Below are 26,635 nucleotides of genomic sequence, written 5' to 3' on the forward strand. Positions count from 1 at the left end.
AATTACAGCTACTCTATCGGCATGCGGGGTGTTTTCCCCTGGTTAACGGGTGGAGAGGGCAGGGGTTTGAGGTAGGGGCAGGGGTCCGACAGGGGTGCCCACTCAGCCCGCTGTTGTATGCATACGCCATCGACCCTTTTATAAGACGGCTGGAGAAGGGGGGGGCGGAGGGGCTGGAAGGGGTGGAGGTGGGGGACAATAACCAGTTAAGGGTCGTGGCGTATGCAGATGACGTTACAGTGTGGGTAGCGGACCAGAGGGAGGGAGGTAGATTGCAGAACCTGATCCAGGAATACTCGCAGGCAACAGCGTCGCAGGTCAATTTTCAAAAGTCCAATAGCCTGTGGGTTGGGGATCAGGGGCTGCAATTTGAGTTGGGAGGTAGGTTTCCTACAGCTGTGGAACGTATACGGGTCTTGGGAATATACTTCGAGAAGGGGGATTATAGGCTCTACAACTGGGATAGGTGTCTCCAAGAAGTGAAGGGGAGGGTGGATAGATGGAAGGGGTGGAAAATGACCATGGGGGAGCGGGTACAGCTCATCAAGGCACACTTAGTTCCTTTGTTTCTGTTCGTCAGTTACATCTGCCTGCTGCCGGAGAGCCGGTACGCGGCCTTGTATGGGGTGTTCTTCCGGCTGCTCTGGGGCAACAGGAAGAATCCGGTAAAACGGAATGTTACCTATCTGCCTAGGAGGGAGGGGGGGTGGGCATGATAAACCCAGTCCTGTTTTTCAGCGCTTTGTTCCTGCAGTTCAATCTGGGGAGGGCGGTAGGGCGGGAGCCACCGGGGTGGGCTAGGAGTGTCCTGCAGTGGTGGCTGAGATATTGGGACCTATGGCGGGAGGGGGGGAGGGTAGTGGCACTGCGAAGGGGGGCTCCGGGGGGGGTGAGTTATTGCAAGACCCTAGTGAAATTGGTGAGGGTGTGGGGGCTGACGGTGGGGGAGGTGAAGACAGGACAACGGGGGGTCTGGATGGACAGAGTACGGGCGCAGGTGTTCTCAGCTCCTCTGGCGCTGAGGGACGCGCCGGCCCCACGGATGCAGCAGGGGTTACGGTTGATTGCTTCGAACCGCATCCCGGTGAAGTATAAAGACCTGGCGTGGCTGTCCTTTCACGGTAGACTGTACGTCCGAGGAAATTTGAAATATCGCAATGTGCGGGATAGAGGGTGCCCACGGGAGGAATGTGCTGGAACTGAAGAGACGATGGAGCATTTCCTGGTGAGGTGCCCATTTACAGTCCAGGTCTCTGACCGGGTTTCCTCGTTGCTGCAGATCCCCAGTTTCCGCAACTACAGCTATGCGGACTGGGTGTATGGCCCAGAGGGTGGAGAGGGACGCGGGGATCCGGTAACACGCTTTCTGATTTCGGTGATATTGCGGTACTGCCTCTGGATGGCGCGCTGCAGGGTGTCCCTGTACCAGGAGGTCCGGCCGGCGGAGGTAGTCAGCTGGGATGTGGTAAGGGCGGTGCAGGAAGCGGCGAAGTGGGAAAGGGTGGAAAAAGGGGTGGGGGTGGCTTCGAGGTGGTGGAGACACGTGAGGCTTAAGCCGCCATGAGGGGACATGCTTCCCAGGGGATTGTGTGCCAGTTGTCTGAAGGGGTTGTGGGGGGTCGAGGGGGGGGGTTGATCCATTGTATTATTGAGGAGGGGGTGTACATAGATAGGCAGACCATGTCTAGCTAGGAGCCTGGGGTTTGATTTGCATGTCCGGTTTTTTTCTTTGGTCTTTCTAATAAACAGTTTCCACTGTACTATTGAGGAGGGGGAGGGGGTGTACATAGATAGGAGGACTGTGTATAGCTAGGGGCTTGTTTTTGATTTGTATGTTATTTGTTTTTAGTTTTTTCCAATAAAAAGAGTTTTCCAGTCTGCCCAACAAGATAACTCATATGTGCTACTTTTTGTGTATACCCTACTTTGATTTGTACCTGTGCTCTTCAGGGCACAGACCGTATAAGTCTGCCCAGCACTATCCCCGCCTCCCAACCGGCTCTGGCACAGACCGTATAAGTCTGCTCAGCACTATCCCCGCCTCCCAACCACCAGCCCCGCCTCCCACCACCAGCTCTGGCACAGACCGTATAATTGTTATAGAATAAACTCCTAGCACATGGGTTTGGCACCTAATTGGAGGATCCCAATCAGGGGTGGACTGACCTTTGGAACAATAGGGCAGTTCCCAAGGGCCCATAGCAGTAGGGGGAATCTCCCCTAGTGTCCATCTAATTTAATCACTTTTGATAAGTGGTTAGGGGCCCCATGACCCTTATTACCCGAAGGCCTTGGTCACTGTCAGTTTGCCCCTATTCCCACTTGTAGATTTGTCCCCATAGGGACTCCATAGGGAGTCATTCTATAACTGGGCACCTCCATTTGGGTGTCCCAAGGCTGCACATTAGGGACTATTCTATAAGGGAACCTGAGTGTTAAAACCTAGAAATTCAACGCTGGGTCATGCCCAGGCTCCGGCATTGAATTTCTGAGTATAGGGAGCCGACTAAAACATAGGTGGTCAACTGCGATATTTGGCACTTAACCAGCTATGAAGAACCACATAAAGATAGTACTGTGTTTTATGTGGTCCTATTTATTTGGAAAAACAAGATACAAGAGAAAATTTACATTGGCTCCCTCTTAAAGAACGTATAACTTTCAAAATATGCACTCTGGTACATAAAATAATCCACAATGATGCCCCGACTTACATGTTAGACCTTATTGACCTACCACCCAGGAATGCTAAAAGATCAGCACGCACTTTCCTAAATCTTCACTTCCCCAGCTGTAAAGGTCTAAAATATAGATTAATACATGCATCCAGCTTTTCATATTTGAGTTCGCAAATGATGAATTCTTTACCACTTGACCTGAAAATAATTCACAACGTAATTAACTTTCATAAAGCACTAAAGACTCATCTCTTTAACATAACATACCATAAGGACTCATAATTGGAACCGTAATTCACCATCATTTACTTAACAATCGGATTATTTTCTCCCTATATCATATTGTTTTAACTTTATTATGCAATCCATGTTCAGTTTATGATACCAATTGTATGTTTTCCCTTTTCCACCTGTTTATGATATCATCCATGTTATATATATATTACTAATTGTATTTGTACTCTGAAATGACATAAGTCATGACGGAAAATTGTAAGCCACATTGAGCCTGCAAATAGGTGGGAAAATGTGGGATACAAATGAAACAAATAAATAAATAAATAAATACATTTGAGACTGCGTTTTTGCTGTTCTAAGTTATCCAAGTAGTGGTCCTGAAAATCATTGCTACCCAGATGGCTGTGGTCTCTCTCCCAGACCACCGCGGCACCATTTGTAAAGGTATTCATCGGCATTTTCCAGGTAGTGCCACTGAAGTATCCAGGTAGCAGGTGCTGCTATTTGGATAAGTCCTTTAAAATATTGCCCCCCCCCCCCCACGTAGACTGTTATGCATAGATGTGGATTGTATTATTTTTTCCTTTTGTTTTTTCTTGCATATTGCTCCTGAGATTTCTTGGTAATCATTGAAAATTCGTAAATAAAAATAAAATATTCCCCCCCTCTTTTTTTTTTAGTTCTAAGTTACCTTGTAAAGTCTTATTCACCCCAGACACAATAACCCAGCATTGAAGTCATGAGTATAACAAGTCCCAAAGCCGTGGCTCCTGTAGGAAAAATTGCTCCCAAAGGACAGACAGAAGCACCTTCGTGAGAAATAAATTATGAACTCCGTTATGCACATACCCAAAGAAAGTTTACAGACCGAGCCTCTTCTCACGGAAGTGTTTATTGAGATATAATCTGTAGCCAGATTCACTTCTTCCAATTCGCTTCTAGTGCTTATATGAATGCAGTCTGCCAAACACGTTCTGGTAGCCAGCTCCCATAAGAACAAACAAAACAAAAAAAGCAAAGTTCAATCCAATTCCTTATGTACAGTGGGGGAAATAAGTATTTGATCCCTTGCTGATTTTGTAAGTTTGCCCACTGACAAAGACATGAGCAGCCCATAATTGAAGGGTAGGTTATTGGTAACAGTGAGAGATAGCACATCACAAATTAAATCCGGAAAATCACATTGTGGAAAGTATATGAATTTATTTGCATTCTGCAGAGGGAAATAAGTATTTGATCCCCCACCAACCAGTAAGAGATCTGGCCCCTACAGACCAGGTAGATGCTCCAAATCAACTCGTTACCTGCATGACAGACAGCTGTCGGCAATGGTCACCTGTATGAAAGACACCTGTCCACAGACTCAGTGAATCAGTCAGACTCTAACCTCTACAAAATGGCCAAGAGCAAGGAGCTGTCTAAGGATGTCAGGGACAAGATCATACACCTGCACAAGGCTGGAATGGGCTACAAAACCATCAGTAAGACGCTGGGCGAGAAGGAGACAACTGTTGGTGCCATAGTAAGAAAATGGAAGAAGTACAAAATGACTGTCAATCGACAAAGATCTGGGGCTCCACGCAAAATCTCACCTCGTGGGGTATCCTTGATCATGAGGAAGGTTAGAAATCAGCCTACAACTACAAGGGGGGAACTTGTCAATGATCTCAAGGCAGCTGGGACCACTGTCACCACGAAAACCATTGGTAACACATTACGACATAACGGATTGCAATCCTGCAGTGCCCGCAAGGTCCCCCTGCTCCGGAAGGCACATGTGACGGCCCGTCTGAAGTTTGCCAGTGAACACCTGGATGATGCCGAGAGTGATTGGGAGAAGGTGCTGTGGTCAGATGAGACAAAAATTGAGCTCTTTGGCATGAACTCAACTCGCCGTGTTTGGAGGAAGAGAAATGCTGCCTATGACCCAAAGAACACCGTCCCCACTGTCAAGCATGGAGGTGGAAATGTTATGTTTTGGGGGTGTTTCTCTGCTAAGGGCACAGGACTACTTCACCGCATCAATGGGAGAATGGATGGGGCCATGTACCGTACAATTCTGAGTGACAACCTCCTTCCCTCCGCCAGGGCCTTAAAAATGGGTCGTGGCTGGGTCTTCCAGCACGACAATGACCCAAAACATACAGCCAAGGCAACAAAGGAGTGGCTCAGGAAGAAGCACATTAGGGTCATGGAGTGGCCTAGCCAGTCACCAGACCTTAATCCCATTGAAAACTTATGGAGGGAGCTGAAGCTGCGAGTTGCCAAGCGACAGCCCAGAACTCTTAATGATTTAGAGATGATCTGCAAAGAGGAGTGGACCAAAATTCCTCCTGACGTGTGCAAACCTCATCATCAACTACAGAAGACGTCTGACCGCTGTGCTTGCCAACAAGGGTTTTGCCACCAAGTATTAGGTCTTGTTTGCCAGAGGGATTAAATACTTATTTCCCTCTGCAGAATGCAAATAAATTCATATACTTTCCACAATGTGATTTTCCGGATTTAATTTGTGATGTGCTATCTCTCACTGTTACCAATAACCTACCCTTCAATTATGGGCTGCTCATGTCTTTGTCAGTGGGCAAACTTACAAAATCAGCAAGGGATCAAATACTTATTTCCCCCACTGTATCTTTGAGCAGCTGAATTAAGCAATTCCATTCACTGCTCCGCTTTAATCCAGCTCCAACACAGTTCCCTTTAGCCAGGCTTCAAAACACAGCTCCCTTTATCTAGGCTTCCAAAAAAACAGTTGGCTTCAAAAAACACAGTTTAGCCAGGCCTCAAAACGCAGTTCAGTTAGCCAGGCTTTCAAACACAGTTCAGTTAGCCAGGCTTTCAAACACCGTTCACTTTAGTCAGGCTTTAAAACACCGTTCACTTTAGCCAGGCTTCAAAATACAGTTCACTTTAGCCAGGCCTAGGGTTACCATATTTTGTCCTCTCAAAAAGAGGATGCATGTCCCACCCCCCTGCCCCGCCCCTTTTGCATCCTCGCCCCACCCCCTGTCACATATTCCCCTGCCCCCCCCCCCCGTCACCTCCCCTCCCCTTACTTACTATCTACTGCCCTAGTGGTCTTATGACCTCTTTGGGGCAGGAATGAGCCCCCTGTTTCCTGCCCAGAACTCTGTCCTTACCCTGCATCCTGTTGCTGTGACGGTCTCGGGATTCAAAATGTCCACCGAGAGTTGAAGTCTCGCGAGGCCGCTTCAACTCTTGGCGGCCATTTTGAATCCCGAGACCGTCACAGCAACAGGATGCAGGGCAAGGGCAGTGCTCCGGGCAAGAAAGAGCCCCGAAGAGCAGAGGCGTAGCCAGGTTTTGATTTCAGGGGGAGCAGACTTTTATAAAATAGGTGCCGGTTGGTGTCAGCTAGACAGCAGTGTCTGTGCTGTTGCTCAAGGGCTGTGGCGGGCAATGATTAATACAAGCTGTCTCTGTTGTGCCTTGCCTACAATGAAACAGTAAGTTACATCAGGAGGCAGGACGCAGAAGAGGTCTCTGGACTGTCCAGAGCAGGCACCCTGTCTTCTTAACTACAAAGTAAAAATATTCAAATCGTGACCCTCACCTCAGGAATAGAACACACATTCCTTCCACTGCTAGACACCTTGTTTAAATCAAATGGGCTTTTGTTTGTGAGGTGACTCTACAGGATGTGGAGACCACTAGTCTTCAGGATTTTTATTTTGGGTGACAAGGGCCACCAAAGACCAGAGTGGCTGAGCCTACTTTCAAATAGGGCTAGACACTTTGCCATTCAGGTTTTCAGGCTATCCACAATGAATCTGCATGAAAAAGATTTGCATGTAATGGAGGTAGTATATGCAAATCAATTTCATGCATATTTAATGTGGATATCCTGAAAAACCTGACTGGCAAGGGGGTACTCCAGGACCAACTTGGGAAACACTGCCCAAGAACACAAAACGCACCACCCCATAACAGCCCTAACCCACCTATGAAATGTGTATGTATTACACTGGGTTCTGGAGCACCAATATACCTACTATTGAGAAAACTAGAACAAGCTGCACTGTTACACATTTCTACACAGACGCTACATGCTAGCAGAATCCTTCACCTCAGTCGCACATGCAGAACATGGACAGAACCTCATCTATATAATATGAGTAGCCATACTGGATCAGACCAAAGGTCCATCTAGCCCAGTATCCTGTTTCCAACAGTGGCCAACCCAGGTCACAAACACCTGGCAGAAACCCAAATTGTGACAACATTCCATCCTACCAATCTAATACAGAATAGGGAGCCACAAAAAAAACCCAACAGCAACAAAAGTTGAAATAGAGACCCCCTCCTCTCTGCCCAAGAAAACCAGACTCTATAAACAGCGCAATACTGGTAAAAAGAAACAGAAATGCATTTTCTCCTGTACTTTGCAAAATAAAAATAGAAAAAATATACATTTTTCAAAGCAGGTACATCTCAGTCCTTACAAAGTATTAAATAAAAACAATGTTTTTTCTACCTTTTTGTTTGGGTATTTGGCTGGTCCCAGTCTTTTTTTCCATGTTCCATGAGTCAGTCTTACAAATTCTTTTCCAGGCTGGACTTTCCATTTGTTCTCTCTCCTAATCTTCTTCCTTTCCTTCTCTACATCTATTTGGCACTGATCTTTCATTTTATGTCATAGGCCAATACTTTTCACCTAATATGATTTTCAGTATTCGTACTAGCATGGTATTTTTTTGATGTTTAATATCTCATATATGGTCCTCTTTTTTGCATATTATTTTGTACATATTATGTTTATGTATAACCTATTTATGTATTTATTGTTTTTGTTTATAGACTCCTGATGTAGGCCTATCTGGCCGAAACACAACGTTGTGTCGAGTCACTTTTAATGTGAAATTGTTTTATTATCATTTGTTTGAAGATTATTAAACGCTGTTTATTTTATTTCATTCTGGTTCCAGTCTTTAGATAGCCTGGCTCACATTCCCACCTTTTTTATTTTCATTTTACGCCTCGTGGGATCTACTGAGTTCTCCACGTTCGTGGATTCTCTCTTAACTTTCATTTTATATCCCAACTATCAAATAGCTATATATAGAGCTGCCAAGTGATCCAGTTCCAGGAGGGAGATTTTTCAACCAGTCCTAGTATGAACTCATATCCCACATTCATGTGGGATTTGCAGTCCCTGATTCTACCCATCAAACTCTGTGCTGCAGTACATCCAAAATGACTTAAGAAAATGCACTCGGACCCCTGCAGGGTTGCTAATTTGAAGATATCAGAGATGTGCATTTTCAAATACTGTCATATTCCTAATATCAAATTCAAAATAAAATACCTTTTTCTACTGTTGTTAGAACAATTAATTTTTTCAATTGCTTTGGTCCCACTGTCTCTTTTCTGTTTTTCTCTGTTTCATCTGACATTTCTTCTGTCTCCAAGTGCACCATCCTTCTTTCCTCTGCACCACTATTTGTCCTGTCCAGCATCTCCCTTCTGTGTCCCTTGTCCCTACCATACCCCCAAGTTCAGCATCTGCCCTTTCTGTTTCCCCATCTCCCCCCTTTTTCAGCACAAGCCTTCCTGGACTCCTCATCTCCCCCTTTTCTAGCATCCGCCCTCCTGGTGTCCCCATGTCTCCCTTTTTCTAACATTCCCATGTCCCCATCTTCCCCATTTTTCCAGCATTACCCCTGTGTTACCATCTTCCCAATTTTCCAGAATTACCTCTTTGTCCCCATCTCATCCCTTTTTCACCATTGTCCCCATATCCCCATTCCCCCTTCCAGTAGTGCCCTTCTGTGTCCCTATCTCTTCCTCCCTTTTTCAGTAGTGCCCCTCTGTGTGCCTGTCTCCTCCTCCCCTTTCAAATAGTGCCCTTTCTGTGTCCCTAACTCCTCCCCCCCTTTCCAGTAGTGCCCCTCTGTGTTCCTATCTCCTCCTCTGTTTTCCAGAATTACCTCTTTGTCCCCATCTCATCCCTTTTTCACCATTGTCCCCATATCCCCATCCCTTCTAGTCAGTGGCGTACCAAGAGGAGGAGCGGTGGGGGCGGTCCGCCCCGGGTGCACGCCACTGGGGGGGTGCCGTGGCACGCGCTTGTTGCCCTGTCTCAGTCCAAGAAAGTTCGCAATTCGCATGTGTTCACTGCTCCCTCTGAGTCTGCCCCTGAAAAAGGTTACTTCCTGTTCCGGGGCAGACTCAGAGGGAGCAATGAACACATGTGAATTGCGAACTTTCTCGGAGACAGGGCAACAGGTGCGCGCCGCGGCACCCCCCCCCCCCCCAGCGGCGTGCACCCGGGGGGGGTCATTTCGCCGGGGGGGTGGGGGAGAGGTGTCATTTCGCCGGGGGGGGGGGTCACGCTGCACCTGGGGGGGGCGCATCGGCGATCCGCCCCGGGTGTCAGCTAGGGTCGGAACGCCACTGCTTCTAGTAGTGCCCTTCTGTGTCCCTATCTCTTCCTTCCCTTTCCAATAGTGCCCTCTCTGTGTCCCTATCTCCTTCCCCCCCCCTTTCCAGTAGTGCCCCTCTGTGTTCCTATCTCTTCCTCCCTTTTCCAGAATTCCCTCTTTGTCCCCATCTCATCCCTTTTTCACCATTGTCCCCATATCCCCATCCCTTCTAGTAGTGCCCTTCTGTGTCCTTATCTCCTCCTCCCCTTTCCAATAGTGCCCTCTCTCTGTCTCTATCTCCTCCTCCCCTTTCCAATAGTGCCCTCTCTGTGTCCCTATGTCCTCCCCCCCTTTCCAGTAGTGCCCCTCTGTGTCCCTTTCTCCTCCTCATAAGTACATAAGTATTTTCCAATAGTACCCCTCTGTGTCCCTATCCAATCTCAGTTTTCGTGGATGTAAAAGTTCATAAGTTTGCTTGTTTTGTTTGGGGTGAAGGCAATGACATTGACGGCTGCGCAGGGGAGTGGAAACATTAACCAAATTGGCTTCCTTGCTTACAGGACATACTGTCCACTCGTCTATTAAACAAACCTCCTTGGGCAGCTCTCCCCCCCCCCCCCCCCCCCCGGACGCTTGCATCTTTCTCCCTCTGTTTCTCCTGCTGCTCGCTGTCTCCCGTCTGCATCGTCATTTTTACTGCCCTGAAGCGTTTTCTCTTGGCACCGGCGATTCACAGTCAGCCTTCTGTCAGCGTCGGGGCTTTCTCTTCAGGCGCGTCTCACTCCCACCTCTGCGGAAAAGAGGAAGTTGCGTTAGAGTAGGCAGGAGACTGGGACGCACCTGAGGAGAAGCCCCGACACTGGCAGAAGGCTGACTGTGAATCGCCGGTGCCGAGGGAGAACGCTTCAGGGCAGTAAAAATGACGACGCAGACGGGAGACAGCGGGCAGCAGAAGAAATGGAGAAAGATGCAAGACAAGACTATGTGGCAGGCTGCAGGGAAAGTTACTGGCACGTGGCACATAGGCGCCATTTTTTTTCAAAAATCTGTTTGGGGGAGCGACCGCTCCCCCTGCGCCCCACCTAGCTGCGCCACTGCAAGAGGTCACTAGACCACCAGGGCAGTAGTTAGTAAGTAAGGGAAGGGGAGGCTAGGATAGGCCTGCCCGCTTGTCCAGAAATCCGGACAAATGGGCGGACTGGCAAAACCCGTCCGGACGCCCAGACATGACCTCAAAAAGAGGACATGTCGGGGTAAACATATGGTAACCCTAGCCAGGCCTCAAAACACAGTTCACTTTAGCCAGCCGGGCTTCAAAGATCTACCACCCTCATTTGTTAGCATTTACCTCCTGACATCCACCCACAGGATTTCTGTTGGCAATTGTTGTTTTCCATTGGGCACTTCCAGCAGTCACTCTTCACCCCCAGTAACTCCTGCTCCTACCTCCATCTGCTCCTCCAATTCTTCTCCCTCTACTTGTTCTAACTCCTCCCATTCCATTCCCTCATTCTGCACCCCCTAGCTCGGGTGTTCCACACTCTCCTCAGCTGATTCCATTTCCTAATCAAGCCCCCCTCCTCCCTCCTCCTGAATCTGAGGATTTTCCCTGTCCTGATGCCTCCTATCTTGCAATGCATTCTGGGACCTGTAGTTTCCCTGTTTCTCCTTCCTCCTATCTTGCAATGCACTCTGGGACCTGTAGTTTCCCTGTTTCTCACAATATATAACCAAGAATGTCACATTGTTAAAAATAATAATAAAAAATAGCTAATATTACAGATATGGGCATGTTGTGATCTTACACCGTCAAACTAATATATTTCACAATATTTATTATTGATCATCTAAGGAGGCTTCTATTAATGATGGCTTAATAAAACAATGTATTATACTATGAAAGCAGTTTTGAAAACCATTAGTAGTGGTGATGTCAGGAGTAGGGTTAGGCCAAGGATTGAACACACAATGCTTTAATATTTTCAGAAGCATACATATTGTTTTGGTTGGAAAAGGTCACTTTTCCTTAGGCAGTTATCAAAGTGAAAGTACGTGTTTTGCTTTCACTTTGAAAACTGGTGCAAAGTCCAGAGGTAAAAAGTGCTTTGTAGATGTGACCTCGTCCCTTTAACAAGCTGAAATGTGAAACTATTGTTCAAAAAAAGCATCTTTAAACACTAGGGACTTGTGTTTTTAAAATAATACGGTTTCATTTGATTTGGACTTAGGAACGAATGGTGAGGTCCTTAAAACTGGCTTCTTTGACATGTATGCAGGAGGTAGGTATTTCCTTTGATGCTATAATCCTATGTGTTGTATTTATTTCATTCATTGCATTCACTGGTTTGCTACAGTGTCATTAATCTGTACGCTACAGGAGGGATCCTCATTGTAGAACCATACTGTTACGTCTGTGCTCCCCTCGCCCTCTGGTGGCAGAACCGGTGGCTGCAATGGACTATCACCCGTTCCAGACTTTAGCCTAGTCCAGTCCGGATCTTCCAGGCTGCCAGACCTGCTTGTTTTGTTTGAACCTGCACAGCACCCTTAGTTGCCTGGTGATTGTTACAGCTGAGTCTCATCTGCTGCTGGGCTTATTAGCCATTTTGAAACCTTTCTGCTTTGCCTTTGCATTGCGTCTAAGGCCCTGGTATGTTGGTGCTTTTGCACTTCAGCCTGAGTTTGTTTCCTTGCTCTAGTTCTTGCCTGAAGTCTCCCCTGTTCTTGTTAAGCTATGTTTAGTTTAGGGTATTGCTTGTTTACTGTATTGCTTGTTTCCCAGTCTTATGTCTTGTTTGTATGTCTTTGTCTATGGGTTTATCTGTGTTTGTTCCCTGCTTCAGTGGCTGCTTGCAGCTTTCAGTTCAGTCTCCTGTCTAGCTGTGTTTTTTCCCTGTTTCAGTGGCTGCTTGCAGCTTTCAGTCCTGTCCTTTAGCCTATTCTTTCCCTGCCTTGCTGTCCCTGTGCTGCCTAGCTGTTAGCCAGTCCTGCCGGCCACCTGAAGCCTTGAGCTCAACTCTTGGTGGAAAGTGGCCAGGTGCAGGTGAAGCATAACTGTTTGTCAGAGATCTGCCCTGTCTCTAGCGTGGGGTGGTTTTGCCTGCCACTGCCGCTCCTCGGCAGTGGCCCAAGGGCTCACAAACCCAGTTCCAGCTTTGAAAACGTGACACATACACATAATTTGCTATAATTGTTAAAACAAAATTCTGCCATTAGAGGGTTATTTTTAAAGGTGTTGACTTGGATAAAATGCCTGATTGAATACTGCCCTTCTTAAATGTGGCTAAAAGTGCACATGACATGTGGTTTCCATCATGCCCCTGATTCTATAAAAGTCATAAAAAATAGCACGAGCAAATTTAGCCACCCCCACCCCCCATTTGTACACGTGGAGGGGCATAATCGAACAGGGACGATCATCTCTAAGGGTGCTCATCTCTAAGGACGGCGTCGCAAAGGGGCGGGGAAACCTGTATTATTGAAACAAGATGGGCGTCCATCTTTCGTTTCGATAATACGGTCGGAGACACCCAAATCTCAACATTTAGTTTGATCTTAGAGATGGTCGATCTAAATGTTGAGATCGCCGACCTTAGAGATGGGCGACCTCGGTTTTCACCGATAATGGAAACCGAGGACGCCCATCTCAAAAACTACCAAATCTAAGCCCTTTGGTCGTGGGAGGAACCAGCATTCGAAGTGCACTGGTCTCCCTCACATGCCAGGACACCAACTGGGCACCCTAGAGGGCACTGCAGTGGACTTCCTAATTTGCTCCCAAGTCCATAGCTCCCTTACCTTGTGTGCTGAGCCCCCCCCAAAAAAAAAACACCCCAAAACCCACTCCCCACAACTGTACACCACTACCATAGCCCTTATGGGTGAAGGGGGGCACCTACAAGTGGGTACAGTGGGTTTTGGGGGGGTTTGGAGGGCTCAACATTTACCACCACGTGTAAGAAGTAGGGGGGATGGGCCTGGGTCCGCCTGCCTGAAGTGCACTGCACCCACTAAAAATTGCTCCAGGGACCTGCATACTGCTGTCATGGAGCTGGGTATGACATTTGAGGCTGGCATAGAGGCTGTAAAAAAATGTTTTTAAATTTTTGGGGGTTGGGTGGCCACTGGGGGAGTAAAGGGAGGTCATCCCCGATTCCCTCCGGTGGTCATCTGGTCAGTTCGGGCACCTTGTTGAAGCTTGGTCGTGAAAAAAAATGGACCAAGTAAAGTCGGCCAAATGCTCGTCAGGGACACCCTGCTTTTTTCCATTATCAGCCGAGGACGCCCATCTCTTAATCACACCCCAGTCCCGCCTTTGCTACGGTGCCGACATGCCCCCGTGAACTCTGGTCATCCCCGTGACGGAAAGCAGTTGAGGACGCCTAAAATCGGCTTTCAATTATGCCGATTTGGGCGACCCTGAGAGAAGGACGCCCATCTTCCGATTTGTGTCGGAAGATGGGCACCCTTCTCTTTCGAAAATTCACCTGACAATGTGCAATAATGAGCCAAATAGTGCCAATAATTGGCTTTTTAACAAGCAATTATTGGCACTAATTACATTTAATTAGGACTAACACGTGTAAATTTAGATGCGAGATCTGCACCAAAAATGTACACGTGGTCTGAAAAACAGGACGTGGAAAAGGGAGGGTCAAGGGCATTTCAGGGTGGATCGGGGGTATGGCTTTGAATTACGTAATTATAGAATAACTAGTAAAAGAGGCCTGTTTCAGAGCAAATGAAACGGGCGCTAGCAAGGTTTTCGTCGCCACCACCCCCCCTCCCTGGCCAACCCCTTCGTTGTTCTGCCATTGCTCCGCCCCCAACGTCATGACGTTTGATGCGAGGGCGGGGCCCGGAGCAATTTCCCACCCACCCCCCACCTCCCTGCCTCCCTCCCTCCCTCCCTGCCAACCCGTTCGTTGTTCTGCCATTGCTCCGCCCTCGAGGGCGGGGCCCGGAGCGGTTTTGGTGGCTTCACCATCACGAACCTTTGAACCTTTTTGAAGGAAGTCAGGGTTTGGCTTCACTGACGTCAGTGTCCTCAGAACGTTGAGGGTGAGTTTTATTATAGTAGATGGTGTTCCGCGCATAAATTTAGATACAGGCTTCCGCATCCCATTTTCATTGGTGGAAATGGCAGTGCTTAAATTTACGTGTGACCTCTCCACATAAGTGTTATTCTATAAACCATGCCAAATTTTAGGCGCGGCTTAGAAAATATCGCTTGAACGGATCTCTTTTTTTAAGCTGCATGGGAAAGTGGCATTGGCATTCTGTTAGCGTGTTCAGTTTGGGCTAGTAAATTTCCATGTGCATTCAATTTACAAATATTTACATGCTTTTTTTTCTCTTGTTCCCCAATTTCACACACAAATGGCAGGTACGACATATGCAGACAATTCTATAGATGACACCCAAAATTAGGCACCGGGAAAAATCTGCATTCAGCGCTATTCAATAAAGGGCACTCCAGGATGAGCACCCTTTATTGAATAGCGCTTACCTCAAGTTCTATAAAAAAATGCTAAAAATTGCATGCTCCAATATGGGCATGTCATTTAATTGAATAACAAGCTAATTAGTGCAGATAATTGGCTTTTTGACAAGCAATTGACACTAATTTTATTATTTATTATTAGGATTATTTAACGCCTTTTTGAAGGAATTCACTCAAGGTGGTGTACAGTAAGAATAGATCAAACATGAGCAATAGGCAAATAGAGCAGTAAAAATATTCGAACAACAATACAGTATGGCATGGTATACTAATTGCAATGACAACACAACGAGGGGCATAATCGAACAGGGCGCCCATAAGCGAAGGGGCGGGGAAACCCATATTATCGAAACAAGATGGACGACCATCTTTCGTTTCGATAATATGGTCGGGGACGCCCAAATCTCCACATTTAGGTTGACCTTAGAGATAGTTGACATAAATGTTGAGATGGTCGACCTTAGAGATGGTCATCCCCAGTTTTCGACCATAATGGAAATCGAGGACACCCATCTCAAAAATGACCAAATCCAACTCATTTGGTTGTGGGAGGAGCCAGCATTTGTAGTGCACTGTCCCCCCTGACATGCCAGGACAGCAACCGGGCACCCTAGGGGGCACTGCAGTGGACTTACTGATGCACTAACTGAACGGAAAAAGCCCTTCCCTTACCGATCCCTTAGCGATTCGGAAAGGAACGGGCATGCATGAAGGAAATTGCATGCAAATTAGCTGCTCGCTGTTAGCACATTTGCACACGATTTCCTTCCTAAGGAGGGGAAGCCAGTGCAGAGCAGCCAAGCATTATGCGTGGCTGCTCTGTACTTGAAAAAGACGGCTTCATACATGCAGACAACCTGCGTGTATAATAGCCATTTACAACCTTAGAAAAACACAAGTCCAGGTGAAAACGTCCAAGTGCTCGTCAGGGACGTCTTTTTTTTTTTTTTAGAGTATGGGTGAAGGACATCCTTCGTCCAAAATGTGGATGTTTCTGTGAGAAGGATGTCCATGCCTTTGCTATGCCTCCAACATCCCCTTTATTTATTTGGATTTTGGATCACAAGTAGCAGCAGTGGGATTTGAACTCATCTTTGGAAAGCCAAAATATGAAAGTGCAAAACCATTAAGAGAAAAACTGCACTGGCTTCCACTCAAGGAACGCGTCACTTTTAAAGTATGCACATTAGTCCACAAAATCATTCACGGTGAAGCCCCATCCTACATGTCTGAGTTGATAGACTTACCACCCAGAAATGCCAAAAGATCATCCCGAACCTTCCTTAACCTCCACTTCCCCAATAGCAAAGGCGTGAAATACAAAACATTACACGCGTCAACCTTTTCTCACATGAGCACGCAGTTTTGGAATACACTGCCGCGCAACCTAAGAACAACCAACGAGCAAGCTTCCTTCCGCAGATTATTGAAGACTCATCTTTTCGAACAAGTCTACGGAAAGAAACAAAACACATAAAGTCCACACTTACTGTTCACTAATGCATCGTACATTCACCTCGGAACTCCCATTCCCGTATTATCACATCACTCATACCTTTACTCACAGAAAGTTATATACCATATGACTTCATGCCTTTCTATCGCCCCTAAGCTCCCATTGTTTCCTTCCAAAGTTGCAATGCCTATGTTCCATTATTACATCACTTAACGACACCTCAATTGTTTCGCATAACCCTGCATAATATAATCCATAACTATCTGTAACAAATTGTATTTCCGACATTCGACTCATATTGTAAGCCACACTGAACCCGCAAAAAGGTGGGAAAATGTGGGATACAAATGCAATAAATAAATAAAAACTGGCCACCTCTAGATTGCAGGACCAGTGCTGTAAGCACTAGGCCACTCCTCCACTCCCTTGAAATTTGGCCGTCCCTGTGGGGGGGGCAGTTCAGGACGTCCAAAATGTTAATTAGTTGTTAGTTAATTAATTAGAATTAATTAAAATATACGCTTGTAAATTTAAGCACGGGATCCACGCCTAAATTTTACGCGTGAATCAAAAAAAGGGGGCATGGAAATGGGAGGGTCATGGGTGGGTTATGGGCAGGTCGGGGGTGTTCCTTTAAGTTACATGCGTAGTTATATAGAATAGGGGCTTTTGCACCACATTTTAGTTGGTTCAAATGGCCATGAACCCAGTTTTGAAACACTGCAACAGCCATTGCTGGGTCCATTCTTCATACACGTTGGGAATCTCTTCAGCTGGTATATACATAAAGACCTCAAGTTCTGAAGGAAAGCTAAAATAAAAGTGAACAAATTTAATTCCGCTTTTCAAAGCGATAAACAAATGAAAATGGAGCTTTTCTTCTTATGTTTTATAAATGAATTATCTGGGAATTTGTGAATAAAGAGTAGATAACAGAGATTTGTTGAGCCCTGCTTTAAATTGTACTGAGTGCCACATTCACAAACAGAATGTATCAGTTAATGCTCTTTTGTTTCCTTTTATCAGACGTAGCTGAGTTATTAGAATTTGTGAAACCAGTTCAGGTTGGCTATATGGCAATGATAGCTACTTATGATGATCCAGCCACAAAGTAAGCAAGTGTTTAATGTGATATTTCTTTTTGATTTCCAATCATTTTTAACAATTGTTTTTTGAATTGTCTAGCATGGTAAATTAGAAATCTTTCCAACCAGACCAACTATGCTCATGTGTCCAGTATCTTAGTATTTGGAGTACCCTAATTTGAATAATTTCAATTCCCCCATAAATTTGAACGGATTTTCCCTTTGTTTAGTTTTTCCTCATCAGATATGATAACTACAGTTTTTTGCAGATTTATCAGCAACCACTTTGAATTTCAATGAGAAATTTTAAGTACTTTTTTAGTTATCATACTTACGTATTAATTATCTTATGCTAGGATGATGTTACTGACATTTTAGCATTACTACCTAGCAATTTTTGTACGTTAAAAATATTCGACCTAAAACATAGTAAAATAACATCACTCAAACGACAAAATTAACAATGTGTCAGAATTTTGCAGTCATGCCAACAAATGTTCGTCACAGTGCTGAGCTTCCAGTTCTTGAGATGATACACAGCCAACATCGCCCTTGCTCTGAAACCTTGCTCACGCAGCATCTGGATTCACATTTTGTCCACTACGACACCCTGCCCATGATTGCCGTTCTGATCTGAAATGCTTTTTAAAGAAATTATCTCTGATATTATCAAATACAAATTATTCAAATTATTGTTTACAAAAGTCTACATCTCTGTAACATCATTAACAGTAAGCCGGTACCCCTTTTTTTTCCATTTAAATAATGGTGTTTTACAGTGCAAATATTTTTGAATGTGCGAAAACCGCTGGGTGGTCACACTAAAAAGTCTGGAACTTCTCCATATTTAAAGATAGCCTCATTCCACTTGGCACATAAATGTAGATGTGAGCAACAAATAAAGCTGTAAAATTTCACATTGAAATTCCAAGCAATTGCTAAAAGAAAAAGAGAAAAAAAAACTCTAGGGGTTACTTTTTTTTTTTTTTTGCCTCACCCTGTACAAGCACCTATAAAAGCAGTTACAGTCATTGCCCAAGTAAAAGAAAAACCCCAGCTAATTATCTACCTAGAATTGGAAAGAAGCCCGTGGGAGGTGGTGGAGAGGAAAACGGTAACGGAATTATCCTGTTCAGAAGGAAGGGATCCTCAGAAGCTTAGCGGAGATTGGGTGGCAGCACCGGTGGTGGGAGGTGGGGCTAGTGGTTGGGAGGCAGGGCTAGTGCTGGGCAGACTTCTACGGTCTGTGCCCTGAAAATGGCAGATACAAATCAAGTTTTCTAGCCCATTATAAGCCATAAAATTGTACTGCTTTGTCACCCTCCTGTCTCCATGTATAACACAATACACCACGTACACACAGTAATTGGATATCTTTGTATGCTTTATTGTGGACAGATATTGTTGATAATCCAAGCCTTAATTTGATTTTTAGAGTTATCCTAATTTTCACACAGAAGATACAAATCAAGGTCAGGTATACACATAACATAGCACATATGAGTTTATCTTGTTGGGCAGACTGGATGGACCGTACAGGTCTTTCTCTGCCGTCATCTACTATGTTACCTCTTTAGACCAATTAAATTAAGCTGCAGTTGCTGTTTGCCTTGCACTGGTACACTTTCTCTGCAGTTACTGCATGTTTCTGCAGAGAGACTGTCCCATTGATACATGATGGCAGCCAAGGTACTCATTTAACCAGTGATATATGGTCAATGGAATTGGTTAAAGAAAAGAGTTCCAGAAAGGGCATAGTTATCAATGTGGATAAGATGTGTTCTTTTACAACTAACTCGTGCTATTTTAGCACAGGTCCCATTTTATGCAATGAAACCTAGTAACTGGGGTTAACAGTAAAATAAATTTGGTGTTCATTTTCAAAGCACAAAGACATACAAAGTTCTATAGTAACCTATGGAACTTTGTAAGTCTAAGAGAACTTTGTAAGTCTAAGGGGCCCTTTTACTAAGCCGTGTAATTGTTTACACGGGCCCAAAGTGCGCCAAAATGGAGTTACCGCCCCACTATCGAGTGGCTCTTGTGGTAATTTCATTTTTTGTGTGCGTCTGACAAATATTTTTTTATTTTCAGGCGCACGTAATGGACGCACACCAAGTGGCATTTGATGCTCATAGGTCATTACCGCCTGGATTCCTTACCGCTAGGTCAATGGCTGGCGGTAAGGTCTCAGACCCAAAATGGACGCGCAGCAATTTTGATTTTGCCACACGTCCATTTTCGTCAAAAAAGAGGCCTTTTATACAGGTGCGCTAAAAAATGGATCGATGCACGCCCAATACCCATGCCCACACTATTGCAAGCCATTTTTCAGCATGCCTTTGAAAAAGGACCTCTAAGTGCTTTGCAAATGAGCCTCAAACCCTCTGATTCTATAAAGATCACCAAAAATTGTGCGTGTAAATTTATACGTGTTCCTGATTTGCGCACGCAATTTAATAGAATAATGAGCTAATTAATGATTGGCTTTTTAACAAGCAATTACTGCCACTAATTAGATTTAATTGGGACTTACGTGCATAAAGTTAGATGCGGGATTTGCACCTAAACTTTACGTGAGGCCCAAAAAAAGAGACACAGAAATGAGAGGGTCATGGGTGTTTCAGGGCAGCTCGGGATGAGTGGTTTTGAGTTACATGCGTAATTGTAGAATAAAGATGCTCCGCGCATAAATTTAAGCGTAGGCATTTGCACTACATTTTTGTTGGTGTACATGGTGGCACCTAAATTTACATGCAACCTCTACACTTAAGCGAACTTTAGGCGCCATTTTTAAGCACCATATATAGTACCTAGCCTAAAATGTCTTAATGCTATTGATAACTTCCCCCCTAAATTTCTTTAATTTGTTCTTCATTATTGTCCTCAAAAAAATTACTGCGGCTGCGTGAACAAAACTTTTACCGCCCTGCAGGAACAGTAAAAAGACTTATTCCCACAGTAAATAAAAACAATCCTCTCCTCCCATGGGTGTCACTCAAGGAAGTCATGGAGTCACTTACACTTTCCTGCAGCCAGCCGGCAGCAATTCACACAGGCCGGCTCCATGGCCTTCCTCCTGCCAAGTCCCGCCCTCTCTACTGCAACTTCCTGTTTCTCACAAAATTCTGGATAGGGGAAACAGAAAGGTGACAAGAAAATGTGCTGTAAAGGGGGAAATAGATTAGATACTACCTTGTTTTTCTGAAGTACATATTCACTTACCATTTTCTAAGGATCCAACAGCTTTGAGAAGAGATTCTATCTAGAGTGACTGAACACCAAAAACCATGTAAATGTTCCTCTTTTTCTTTTAGACTGAACGATGAAGCACGAAAATATTTTACAGACATGGGAAGCGCTTATGCAAACAAGTTGAACTTTCGGGATAATTGGGTGTTCCTAGGTGTGGTGGGGATGCAGATAAAAAGTCCTTTTGAAAAAGTAAGTTCTGTTTAACACACTCCATCATGTCCTTCTTCATACAATGAAAATAACCAGAATGGTGCATCACATAAACCAAGATCCTCCTCTGTGATTGCTTTTCTGATGAGACTTCAGTCCACCATTATTTCCAAAATTCCAAATATCTTTGTTAATGAGGGAGGGCTGGGTGGATCTGGGAGGGGTATCATGTGGAGGGTTTGATGTTTGTGATATTCACTGCATACTAAAGAGTGACAGTATGCAAGAAGCTTTTGTATTGGGGGAGGGGCGTTGGAGGGGATGGAATTGTTTTGTTATGCTGTATCATAAAATAAAATAAATATATATAGAAATATCTTTGTTAATGATAAGCCAGAGATTCCCAAACTTACTTGAGTTCACTGTTCCCTCTAAGTTGAGTGGGAGTCCTCCACCTAAAGTCCTGCCAATGGGTCCATCAAGCCCCGTGCTGCCCAAGTGGAAAGAAGTGGGAGTGGAGGTAGCGGTGTTGGGGAGCTGAGAGGGTGTGTCTTGTGTCTGGGAGGCGGGTTGAGAGGGAGACGGCGAGTGGTTTGGTTCGTTGTGTGCTGGGGAGCTGGGAGGGTGTGTCGTGTGTGTGTGGGAGGGGGGTTGTGAGTGAGGCGGCGAGTGGCTTATAGGGGGTGGAGTTTTTGCCTGCATTTTTGTGGGGTAGTGGGTCATTGCTGGCGAGCTGGGAGGATGTGTTGTGTGTGTGTGTGGGCGGGGGGTTGATAGGGAGGTGGCGAGTGGCTTGCAGGGGGTTGATTTTGTGTCTGCTTCTTGGGGGGGTGTTAGCGGTGTTGGCGAACTGGGAGGGTGTGTCGGGTGTCTTGGAGGCGGGTTGAGAGGGAGGCGGCGAATGATTTGCAGGTGGGTGGATGTTGTTGTTTTTGTGGGGAGGGGCCTTGCTGGCGAGCTGGGAGGTGTGTCGTGTCTGTGGGAGAGGGGTTGTGGTTGAGGCGGGCTTAGAGGCAGGCGGCTAGTGGCTTGCAGGGGTCTGGTAGCTTGTCCAGCAGTCTTGGAGGTGCGGCGGAAGGTTTTAGAGGTGGTTTTCGTCAGCAACGGTAGCGGTAGTGGTGAGGTTGTGGGCGAGTGTCTCTGACGGGGGGGGGGGGGGGGGGGTTACCTGGCGTTACCGGATGTGTTGATGGCGGTTGTCTGCAATGGTTAAGTTCCGTGTGAGAATTTGTTTCTGGGTGTGCGGTGCAGCTGTCGTGCGGTTGGCAGGGTTGCCTGTGACGTACCCGGAAGCACGCTGACGTCAGTTCTGGTGATGGATACAGCCTTACAGTGAGCACGAATGCTTCAAGGCTTCACTTTCTCGGCTTCAGAACGTTGAAGGTGCTTTTTATTATATAGGATGCTTGAATTTGGTCACGGATCTCTAGGGAAAGGGAAATGGGACTTGATATACCGCCTTTCTGAGGTTTTTGCAACTACATTCAAAGCAGTTTACATATATTCAGGTACTTATTTTGTACCAGGGGCAATGGAGGGTTAAGTGACTTGCCCAGTCACAAGGAGCTGCAGTGGGAATCAAACTCAGTTCCCCAGGATCAAAGTCTGCTGCACTAACCATTAGGTTTCTCCTCCACCAGCAACATTCCATGTAGAATCTCCAATAGTAGCAACAGAATCTCAACATTCCATTCAGAATCTCAAATAGGGAAAGGGAAATGGGACTTGATATACTGCTTTTCTGAGGTTTTTGCAACTATATTCAAAGCGGTTTACATATATTCAGGTACTTATTTTATACCAGGGGCAATGGAGGGTTAAGTGACTTGCCCAGAGACACAAGGAACTGCGGTGGGAATCAAACTCAGTTCCACAGGGTCAAAGTCCACTGCACTAACCACTAGGCTACTCCTCCACTAGCAACATTCAATGTAGAATCTCAAATAGTAGCAACAGCAACATTCCACGTAGAATCTCAACTGGTAGCAACATTCCATGTAGAATTTCAAATAGGGAAAGGGAAATGGGACTTGATATACCGCCTTTCTGAGGTTTTTGCAACTACATTCAAAGCGGTTTACATATATACAGGTACTTATTTTATACCAGGGGCAATGGAGGGTTAAGTGACTTGCCCAGAGTCACAAGGAGCTGCAGTGGGAACCGAACTCAGTTCCCCAGGATCAAAGTCCACTTTAGGCACGCTATATAGAATTTGGGGGCTTGTGCTTAACTTTGGGCATGGCACTTACGCCTGCCAAAACCTAGAGTAAATGCTGGCGCCCAGCTAATGGCAATTGCGCACGCAAATGACGTTATCCTATGACATTGCACCTAAATCCTGGGAACGCCTCTGATGCACCATGCCCCTCCCATGACCATGTATGCTATAAAATTTAGGTGTGCATGTTATAGAAATAGCACAAAAGGCAGATCCATGCAGAAATCCTAATGACTGCCAATTAGCACTAATTATTGTTAAAGCCATGTTAACTAATTCGTTTATGTGCGAATCTGGGATCTGCCCCTAAACTTCTGTGCCCAACTTTGGGCAACGCACATAGAATCCAGTGACAAGAACATGCATATGTTATAGAATATTAGCATTTATGCGTGTCAGAAGTGCCAATAGCTGATAGCAACAGGCATAAGCACTAGGTGCTTTTGTATAACATGGACACCAAAGTAGCTTAGTATGTAACTACGAGGGGCATATACAGAGCATGGGTGACTACTACTACTACTACTACTTATCATTTCTATAGCGCTACTAGACGTACACAGCGCTGTACACTTGAACATGAAGAGACAGTCCCTGCTCGACAGAGCTTACAATCTAATTAAGACAGACAAACAGGACAAACAAGAGATAAGGACAAAGAGTAGCAAGATTCCGTGCAGAATCCTAAAGAGTAGCAAGATTCCGGAATCCCAAAGTAGCAAGATTCTATGCAGAATCCCAAAGAGTAGCAAGATTCCGGAATCCCAAGACTACTACTACTACTTATCATTTCTATAGCGCTACTAGACGTATGCAGCGCTGTACACTTGAACATGAAAGACAGTCCCGCTCGACAGAGCTTACAATCTAATTAGGACAGACAAACAGGCAAACAAGAGATAAGGGAATATTAAAGAGCATGCCACCAAGTGATGCACGCAACTTATAGATACTCTCAGTTGTGCGTATTGCATGGTGCACTTAAGGGACTAGATTCTATATACAGCGCTTGAAAAATCAGTGCTGAAAATATTTCCACCTAGGTGTATTCTGTAAACTGTGCCTAGATTTAGGCACAGTTTAATAGAACATGCCTAGGCGGGTTTATATAATACACCTAGTGGCAGGGGCGTAGCTATGTGGGGCCACCGCCGTCGGGTACCTTTGCTGGTGGGGGTCCCCAACCCTGCCAGCCGGTCTTCTTCTCCAGCGCGGCTGCGTTGCTGATCTGCAAGGCTTCTGTTTCTATGAGTCTGACGTCCTGCATGTTCCTCTTCTCTGTCGCGGCCGCACTGCTGATCTCCAAGGCTTCTGTTTCTGTGAGTCTGACGTCCTGACTCACAGAAACAGAAGCCTTGCAGATCAGCAACGCAGCCACGCCGGAGAAGAGGACCTCAGCTGGGGGAGATTGGGGACCCCCACCAGCAAAGGTACCCGACGGCGGCGAAGGGGGAGGGTTGGCGGCAGTGGGAAGGGGGGTCAAAAGGGTTGGCGCCGGGGGGGTCAAAGGTGGTGGTGGCGGCGGCGGCGTTGGGGGGGCCAGAAATGGCGGAGGGGTCGGCGGCACCAGGGGGGACTAAAATGTGCCCCCTCACCTCGGGCTCTGGACCCCCCTCCTGCCAAATTCTGGCTACGCCAGCAAATAGAATGTTGGGTATCATTAGGAAAGGAATTGAAAACAAAAATAAGAATATTATTCTGCCATTATATCGCTCCATGGTGCGACCGCACCTTGAGTATGGAACGGGTCAATGTGGAGCCTCTGTTTACGCTTTCCAAAAATACTAGGACAAGGGGGCATGCAATGAAGCTGCAGTGTAGTAAATTTAAACAAATTGGAAGAAGTTTTTTTTCACTCAACGTGTGGTTAGACTCTGGAATTCGTTGCTGGATAAGATGGTTGGGGCAGTTGGCTTAGCGGAGTTTTAAAAAAGGTTAGACGGCTTCCTGGAGGAAAAGGACATAGAATGTTATTGAATGGACGAGGGAATAATACAGGATTTCTAGGATGGGCGGGACAACTTGCTTGTTCTTTTGGCCTCTGTCGGTGACAGGGTGCTGGGCTCGATGGACCCTTGGTCTGTCCCAGCATGGCGATGCTTATGTACTTATGTACGCCCCTGTCTAGCGGTCATGCCTGCACCTAACTCTAGGTGCGTGCGTAAATACCGATGCCTGTTAGGCGCAGAGCAGGTGTATTCTGCATGTAGTTTTTTGGAATGCCCACAGCCCACCCATATCCGCACCGCCGTTTTGGCGGCACGCATTAGAATTTGCATACACCACTTTAAAGAATACACCTAACAAGTTGTGCATGTAAATTCTAATTAATGCCAGTTAGTATCAATAATTTCTTATTGTCGGCACTGATTGGCTTGCTAAGTAATGAAACTGCGTGCACAAATCCAGAATATGACCAGATTTGTCAGGGAATTTCAGTCACGCTATATAGAATCCGGGGGAGGATGTGTCAACTTACACCAGGCATTGACCTGTCAGAACTGGAGATGCCTAACTATCGCTGCGTCAACATAGCTTTGTGCTAGTATTTCTATAATGGCTCAGGCACACCTAAATGCCGTTATAGAAATTGGTGCTACGCTAAGGCTGCCAATGGGATCCAGATTTGCAGGCTAAGGTTGACCCAGTCCTGGTTTCACCCCAGTGCATGCTGAGACTTGTAGTCTTGCTTTTCTTCGGGAATGCCCAGGACTGGATCAACCCTGTCCTGAGAACCTGGATCCGGTTGGCAGCCTCCATTGCGGCGCCTACATCTTGGTGCCAAGTGATAGAAATGCCTATCATTTATCCAACTGTTGTTTTACAAAGACAGTTTAATTACAGTGTTTCCACATGCAGCAAATCTGAAATTATTTACATTTCGTTATCTAGCATAAAGCCCTGAATCTTGTTCTTTTTTTTTTTCTTTGGCAGCACATTAAAAATGATGGAGAGACAAATAAATATGACGGGTGGCCCGAGGTTCTGGAAATGGAGGGCTGTGTACCCAGGAAGAGGGAATGACTACAGCTGAAATTCTAGGATGCGTGCACACCACAGATGAAAAGTTGCTGCTCTTCGCTGTGCCGTAACCAGGACTTGCTGACCAACTCACCCTAATGACATTTACCTGGATGCAAAGCACAGCACACGATGATGCATCATTTTCAAATGGTCAGCTCTGAGATGAGCCTGTTTCTGCCCGGTCAATGGATTTGGCCTGTTATAGTTTTACATATATGTTCGAAATATTTTTGTAAGATTAAACTGACTTTAATTGGCTTCAAGTATAGCATGAATTATTCTTACAATCCAGTGTCAATATTCATTTTAGGATTAGGATTCAGATTTTAGGTTTTAACCAATAAAAACACACTGTCAGTAGAAAAAAGTAAAATAGGTGTTTATCCAATAAACACTGCCCCTCCTTACATCATCCAGGCTCTTAACATCAGCTGGGGGGAGGGGCCTGGTTCACAGCTAGAGCCAGGAGCTTCTTTGACCAGGAACAGATCCTCTGCGCAGCGCGTCCACGCACAGATGAGCCTGTTACCATTTTCATCTCCACCACCTCCCGCGGGAGGGCATTCCAAGTATCCACCACTCTCTCTGTGAAAAAATACTTCCTGACATTTTTCTTGGGTCTGCCCCCCTTCAATATCAT

The 26,635-nt window shown here is 45.7% G+C and overlaps 1 protein-coding gene across 2 annotated transcripts in view; it reads left to right on the forward strand.

The window, feature by feature from the left end:
* FAM3D (family with sequence similarity 3 member D) overlaps positions 1-26,258 on the forward strand; it is a 62,175-nt gene extending 35,917 nt beyond the window's left edge. For both annotated transcript variants that reach the window (XM_030205989.1, XM_030205990.1), the window contains 4 exons: positions 11,530-11,580; positions 17,287-17,371; positions 20,663-20,789; positions 25,906-26,258. In XM_030205989.1, coding sequence (XP_030061849.1) covers positions 11,530-11,580; positions 17,287-17,371; positions 20,663-20,789; positions 25,906-25,995 — 353 coding nt within the window. In that variant the 3' untranslated portion in view covers positions 25,996-26,258. The remainder of the gene's footprint in view (positions 1-11,529; positions 11,581-17,286; positions 17,372-20,662; positions 20,790-25,905) is intronic.
* Positions 26,259-26,635: the final 377 nt, after the last annotated feature.

Source organism: Microcaecilia unicolor, chromosome 6 (assembly GCF_901765095.1).
Source record: "Microcaecilia unicolor chromosome 6, aMicUni1.1, whole genome shotgun sequence".
Classification (NCBI taxonomy): Eukaryota; Metazoa; Chordata; class Amphibia; order Gymnophiona; family Siphonopidae; genus Microcaecilia; species Microcaecilia unicolor.